The sequence below is a fragment of the Montipora foliosa genome, chromosome 5, assembly GCF_036669935.1.
Source record: "Montipora foliosa isolate CH-2021 chromosome 5, ASM3666993v2, whole genome shotgun sequence".
Lineage (NCBI taxonomy): Eukaryota > Metazoa > Cnidaria > Anthozoa > Scleractinia > Acroporidae > Montipora > Montipora foliosa.
The window spans coordinates 5,057,793-5,065,292 of NC_090873.1; the positions used below are offsets into that span (position 1 = coordinate 5,057,793).

The window sequence follows — 7,500 nt, forward strand, 5'->3', positions numbered from 1 at the left end:
ATCTGCCAAACTATTTCTTGTACCCATGTTGTTCCTATTCGAAAAAGAAGAAATTACATTTGGAAATCATTGGTGCACAAATTCAGAAACTGAGTTAAGATTACCTCTGTTTTTGTACTACTTTGGCTGAGTAGAATTGGCTGTACGAGTCTTTCTTCACTTTTCTGTTTTCAGCATGTTAACTGACCAAGAAAACAACCCAAAAATTTAGCCAACGATCACGCAAGTTAACAGGCTAACCCCTTTTTCCTTGAGGGCTTCCCAGTCGGTGAGTAAAATCGTGTGGCGTAGTTAGAGGGTCGTGAAGGGGGGATCCTAATCCCATTTCCCAGCAAATTGTTTTTTTCAAATCCCAGCTCAAGTTCCCACAATCCCAGCCTGTGTTTCTCAAATTGAAATCCCATTCCCATTTTTCTATTGTTTTTGTTTCATGAATCCCAGTCCCAGCGCACAAAATCCCATTTCCCAGCCTCTAAAAAAGGCAAATCCCAGCTCCCATTTTACCCCTTCACGACCCTCTAGTTAGAAACTTGAGGATAAAATGTGGCTCTTGGAAGTACATGTAGGACTTAACAGATTTTACTCTAGCGGCTCAGGTGTCAATGGGTTTACAAACTCTGCATCCACTCAAAGAATCCTTTAACAAACACCCCCTTTAGCCACTGACTCCTTGGAGTGAAACTTAATATATTGACAGGCCTTCAGATATTACGCGTGGTGCGATTTCGCACAATCGACCTCAAATCGCATCTGATCGAACAATTCGCATAATTCACAAAAGAACGCACAACAATCATAAAACAAAACATAAATCAACACGTTTCTTAGGGATTCCTGCATAAATACGCCATTTTAAGATGATTTACCTTGGAAAAAGTGTAGAGAACTCTTGTCACCTTTGAGTTTGTGAACACTAATTTCCATCCCTCAAACTGACATTGGACATTTCGTAACAATTACACGACGAAATATCCCATGTTAGTATTGACAAGCTTACCGCTGTAAATAGAATGAAAACAGGCAGAATTACAGCTTTGGTTCAACAAGAAATAGTATAGCGTTTCTAAGCTATGCCGCGCTGATCTACAGTATTTAGTTCTAAAAGCCCCGTTGAAGACGGTAAACTTTCAATTGTTTTGCTGGGTACTATTATGTCAATACTCTATAAAATTCATTGTCTTGTTGGTCTAGTGGATATCGGAAACTGCAATATGAAGCCATCGATCCGGGTTCAACTCTTTACCTCATCTATTGTGAATCTTCTCAGCTTGTTTAAAATCTTTGTTTCGTTGAAGTAGATTTGAAGTCTAAAGTAGATTGTACGTCGTATAAGTTGAATAAAGAGGGAAATGTCAGTTTGAGGCATGGAAATAAGTGATGAACTTGTGAACATTCGAAGTTCAAGGCATTATTTCGCATGTCAGGGGCCTGGTACGAGTCTCATTATTGGTGTAACACAAACATGCCCTTTGTTCAGATTAGCCAATCTGAATGGCTGATATAAACACATCACTGAAATGATGACACATGCCTTCTCTTTAGAGAAGCGATTTGTGAAAAATAAGTGAACTTGACAGTTTTTCGGCAAAATGTACTTTCTTTCGTTGAAAAAAGATGAAAAGTTATTCATGGATAAGTTTGTAGTGAAAACTCCCGCTCTTAATCTTCCACGAAGAAGGCAAGTTCCCACCTTCCGCCAAATCTGACAGCTCACGATCGAGCAAGAAAGTACCTCACAGGTACGTTCCACGTGGATGATGATGCACTGATGTTTTGCTCGTTGTGCAGTATTGTGATTGACATGGTTTTAAAGACGCCGAGACCCACGATCGAGACCAAAACATGCAAGACTTGCACCGAAATAAATGCAATCTAAATGAGACGTCGAGACCCTTCGCAAAGGCTGTCAAGATCTTGAGATTGGATGAAAAGTCTGCAAGTGCCAAAATTTTGGAGGCACCATTTGCCACCACGTTAAGAGGGTGTAAATGTTGTTATTAAAAACTGGATCATTGGATAATGCAATTCGAGAGTTTTGATTGGCTAAGCTATCATGGGTTATGAGCCATTAGTATATACTAAAACAGTGAATAGCGTTGAACTCGCACGCTGATTGGCTACTCAAACTCTGGATATCCACTGCCATTTACCTCCCAGCAATTCGCGCGGAATATCCGCCCAAAATTGTTGTAATCTTTGCAGAAACAAATGAATTAAAGTCATTTTTGGTGCTACATGATCTCACTGTTTTAGTATATTCTAAAACAACTATTCACCTCAGTGTGACTGTCAGTGGCTAGTGGTGGATATTTACCTCGCTGCTTCGCAGCTCGGTAAATATCCACCACTAGCCACCTCCGCTTCGGTGAATAGTTGCTAACTATTCACCTCTGAGCAATCACTATCAACTATTAAGGAAAAAGAAATTTCAAAATTGTTTTGTAATTATCCTACAATTTCTCCATTATTGAAACATCTTGAAATGTACGTTTGCATAAATATGTACCACTGTTCATATTTAGCAGTCGTGATAGTGCCAATATTTCTCTGCAAGGCCTGAAGTAGCGACTGAGTGCAGAAATTGCCTAACGCAATTCCTTGTTCATCTGTTCTTGCTGCTGCAATACAAGTCTCGACTTGAATAAATGCATAAACTTGGGTGCTATCAAAATCACGACTTTGTTTCCTACGCGTTACTCCACATGACTTGTGACTTGTATAAGTTTTATATTTTTAGTCCAGGGCCCCTCTAAATACCAGTCTTGTTGCTGAATGGGCCACCCTGGCGAAATAAAATTTACCTTACCTTACCTTACAAAAGCGGAAACACAAACAAGGAAACCTGGTTATGTGACATGTCATGTTCAAAATAGCAGAGAAAGATCATTGTAGCTCGAATCCTGGCTGGAATCCTGGCTCGGATCCTAGCTCGCATCCTGGCTCGAAGTTTAGGTATCCGGTTCTCACTTATTGCTTGCTCCACGATGTTAAGAAACGGGCTGTATGGTAGCTTTTTAAGCTCAGAATTACAGCAGAACAGCGTACATATACTCTGTTTTTTACAGTACTGGACGTGTAAAATGTTCTTCATTTTATGCCTGCTTCAGCAAAAGATTGTGCAAAAAATTTTCAGTATTTTCAGGTATTTTAAAATACCTGTAACTACGATGAATGACACTATTGAATATTTTTTCTCTTCCTATTGTTTATTCGAAAAATACCAAAGTTTGTCAGTTCACGCTAATGAATTGACCATTTCGAATAAACGATTGTATGAAGGGGAAATTGATTGTGCGTCTCTATGCAAATTGCATTATTGTATGTCCCTAAACGCCATTGATTGTCATACTTAACCATTGCGAGACATAATTGAAGGTATATTTGTTATCTTGTCCAAAGGTGCACTGTTGTTCATCCGTTGATGCTATTGAATGTTAATACATATGCAAATAGCGTTACTGGAAGTTCGTTAATGAAGTTCATGGAAGTGCTAATGAACGTATATTTGCCGTATAGTTTCGACTGTTGACGTAAATGAACAGCAAAAGTTGTAATCATACGATTATTGTCATTATTCTCGTGCAATTTGGAATGAATGCTTAAACAATCGTTATAAACTAACAATTGCACTCGCCCTACGGGCTCGTGATCATGCAATTTTGTTCGTCTTTGAAAACATTTACTTGTGTTTTTTTATTCCAAATTGCACTCAAAATCGTGTGATTACTTACACAAACCGCCTTCACTCTAAACGTAACATTTTCCCCACCTGATTTCGGATAAGTGACAACGAAAACATCATCGCTTCTCGTCTGAAACTTGGAGATATAATCAGATAATAACGAAGGATCGCGAGTGAGGGTTACAGGTATCCTTAAGCCCAGTATCTCAAAATGAATCGGAGATGTCCATTCGCCTTCCTTTTCTTGCAGTGCAGGATAGCTGGCCATTGTCTCCCAAAGAACTCTCGGCTAAAGTCACGCAAAGTTTTTATTTGGTGATGAAAGATTGCGTTACGAGGAAAAAGAGAAAGACTGGCGCCCGAAAAGCCATTTACTAACGGTGTTAGCAACGCACTTTCCTACGAAACTGCAATCCGTATGTTTTGACACGCTGGTTTTTGAACATCCATTTAACATAGTAAAAAGCGAAGTGATTCTGCCGTTTGACTGAAAACTTCTTCATTCCGAGGATAGAGGGGAATTAGTGAAACCCCAAAAAAACCCGGAATTATAAACCTCCGTATCCAGTACAACCTCGGTCGAAACTCGTCAGGCGGGGCGGGTGTCTGGAAAAACAGGAATCCGGAACCGGAACCGGAACCGGAACCGGAACCGGAACCGGAACCGGAACCGGAATAAGAACAAGACAGGTCGATATACCCTGCAGGCCTAGTTGATCAAACGATGGATAGCGCTATCCACCGGATAAATCACTATCCATTGTATAAACACTAGCAAAGCTTATTGAGTTATCCAGTGGATAGTGATTTCTCCGGCGGATAATGCGATCCATCGTTTGAACTTCTGGGGCCAGCTGTTTTATTTCAGCTAAAAAACTTGAATGTTAAATTACACACTTTAAACTGCAAAATTGATTTTTTTGGATATTGTTGTGACAACCAAGTTCGTACCACTAGCGTCATTCCTTTTTTGAACGGCGCTCGAGTTATGAGAATGATTGACATTGAGACTCCTCCTTGTCCCTTGGTAGCGTGGGAGCGAAGTTTTTACTGAAGCAATGGATGAAAGGATTGCAGGAAAAAAAATTAAAGACAAAAGAAATTCACCTTATTTATTGAAATAAAAATGTTAAGGTAAACAACTACGAACCTCGCCTTCCAGATCACGCCGCATTGGAGATCAAGAAGAAACACGGGAAAGGTGATATGTATAAGCGCCCTGGCACTAGCCTGCGTCGCAGGCGTTCGAAGGGGAAAGAGAAGGGAAAGGAAGAACCGCGGGAGAACGAGGAGGGCGCGCGTGAAAGGAGCCCCTAATTAATATGCATACATAACGCAGCTGCCAAATCTCTAACTGTCAAATGGCATCCAGTCAAAAACGTTCACAGGAAAATGCACTACACAGGAGTGTAGTTTACCACGCCTTCATTTCCAGAAACTCTCAAGGCGGAGAGAAGTGCGAGACCTAAACACCGTCGCCCGAAAAAGGAGCAATCTTTCAACGACGTGTGTCCAGTTTGAGAAATGAGTTTACGGGTGAAAAATGTCTTAACAAAATCTTGTGAATTTTTTCAGACCATCTCTGAAAAAGAAATGGTTTGGTGTTGTATATACTCTTTTTCTTTGGCCATCTCAGTTTGATCAGAAATAACACACAAACAGCGGTGACAAACATCAGATATAAACGCATCCTTTTTGAGATTATCTTTTACTTGACGCTTCGTATGCTTCTGAATACATCTTCAGAAGTGACGGTTAATACAAAATTGGAGTTTAAATATACAGGATTACTAACGAATTAACTATTAAGTATTAAGTAACAATAAAGGTGACAAAAAAAAACTAATAAAGACACAGCTTTTCGGTGCTGAAATAGTTAATTCAAGCTAGCTAATCACAATTTTTACGAATCTGAGTGTAACAAAAATCGAAAAAACAATAGCGTCCTCCCCTTCTTCCACGCGAGCCAACGTCGAACCCAGGCTCTCTCTCTTCTCCTCCCTTGTCGACAAGGGAGGAGAAGAGAGAGAGCCTGGGTTCGAGGTTGGGAGCGAGCAACTCCTACGCTAAGACTATGTCACGGCATTTTTCCAGACCAATCTATTTTTGGACTACCTTTGGCGCAAAACAACAAAGGCCGTTCCGGTTCGTTGATGCTATGACGTTAAGTTAGTTTCCTGTGATTGGTCATCGGACTCCTGCGGGAGTCTCATTCGCGCGAAATTCAATCTAAAAATAAATCGGTCTGTGAAAACGCCGTGACTGGAATATATGGGAGTTTCTCGTTCCTACTCATGGGCTGCTTGTTCTACTCTAATGACTTTGATGGGGCTACTTGGTAGCCGAATTGGTTTTAAGATAATCAGCAAACCACGAGTAATGAGGGCTATTTAAGCGGTGCTGTGCCGTTGCCATGGCAACAGTTCGAGCCTCAAGGACACCTTTAAAAAAATGTTCTATAATAGTTTTATACAGATGTCAAAACAAGGCCTTTCTGAGAGGATCTACAACGTTTTCATCTTTTTACCATTAGCCACCTACTGTTAATTAAAAAAATCCTTTCGAGGCTCTTTAATTTTGCAAACATCCCGTTTTGTTTCAGTAAAAAACAAGGCAGCTGATCACGTCACGTCACGTCACGTCAGCATCGCTTTTTTTGTAGGCTTTGCAGATCGAAGAGTGAAATCAATTGCGTTCGACGAAGGAGAACGTATTTTAATCATGTCGTTTGTCAAAATCAGCCATGCGGATAGGGGTCGATGCCACTCAAATACCCATCTTGGCCGCTACGTTAAGAGACATCCACCACTTCAAATGAAGACGAGTAGCTCTGGGAATGAGTACCAGTACCTTACTTTAACCAAACATAGAGAGGACATTTCTCTGTGGTGCTTTTTATTCAGGATAATTGACTTGGAACAACAACAATAACAACAACAAAAAACAAACATACAAACAGACAAGGGATTGAATCAAGTGGCTATTTCTGTAGAATTCCTAATCGGTGCTCTATACTAGAATGTGTCCATAAAGTCCGAATTGACTTCTTCTGTGATAATCTTTCAACTTTGAGACGACGACGAGACGAGGAACTCGGTATCAGAAAAAGGGGAGATTTTATCAAAGATTATGACGCTCGAGCCATTTGTAACACCTTTTCCCCTTTATACTTGTTAAGAACCTTCTTAAAATCTGTTTGTCATATTTCATATTCAAACTCTAATCCACTTCCTCGCAATTTCTCCAACACTTCTCTCCCAAATCTTTCATTCAGCTCTGAAGTAAAATAATTCTTCCAATCTCCAACGGCGCCTTTCCGAAGAATTTGAAAGGAATGGTCACCACGATCGATTACCTTAAAACTATCGGCATTTTTCATCATTCCCTCGAAAGTACACTGCTCAGCAATCCGATTGATAATCTCATCTGACAACGGTTTTTGGACGAATTCGGCGATCAAGCGAACATTAGATGGCAGATCCTGCAAAAGACACATATTGATGATAATAATAATTATTACATACTCAAAAATATAGCGACCCTGATTTGTCAATGACGAATGCATAAGTAGGTTTTTGAGTGCAATACGGAAGTTGCTATGGAAACAGCGATAGGGTAATTTTGCCGAGTATGGAGCGTTTCACTCACGTGACCAGCAGCCATATTGGATTTGTGAAAGTATTTTCATATGAATAGAGCTCAATTCCCGCAGGATTAGTTTGGTACACCATAATGCCCGCCATTTCTTTGTTTTGGAACACCAACATGGCCGCCGTGACGTCATGTGAAAACGCTCTCTAGAGTGTTTTCACGTGACG

At 40.3% G+C, this 7,500-nt stretch overlaps 2 protein-coding genes across 3 annotated transcripts in view; both read right to left on the minus strand.

Annotated features, from left to right (window-relative positions):
- LOC138003452 (sulfotransferase 1B1-like) overlaps positions 1 to 3,998 on the minus strand; it is an 8,751-nt gene extending 4,753 nt beyond the window's left edge. Inside the window, exons 1-3 of one of the 2 annotated variants that reach the window (XM_068849532.1) lie at positions 3,770 to 3,957; positions 867 to 999; positions 1 to 34 (exon numbers count right to left, since the gene is read on the minus strand). The exon at positions 1 to 34 is cut by the window's left edge and continues 314 nt beyond it. In XM_068849532.1, the coding sequence (XP_068705633.1) occupies positions 1 to 34; positions 867 to 924 (92 nt within the window). In that variant the 5' untranslated portion in view covers positions 925 to 999; positions 3,770 to 3,957. Of the gene's footprint in view, positions 35 to 866; positions 1,000 to 3,769 lie in introns of both variants that reach the window. The other variant, XM_068849531.1, reaches the window with a different exon arrangement.
- Positions 3,999 to 5,718: 1,720 nt separating this feature from the next.
- LOC138003450 (amine sulfotransferase-like) overlaps positions 5,719 to 7,500 on the minus strand; it is a 13,111-nt gene continuing 11,329 nt past the window's right edge. The window contains exon 4 of the mRNA XM_068849530.1: positions 5,719 to 7,163. Within this exon, the coding sequence (XP_068705631.1) occupies positions 6,882 to 7,163 (282 nt within the window). The 3' untranslated portion in view covers positions 5,719 to 6,881. The remainder of the gene's footprint in view (positions 7,164 to 7,500) is intronic.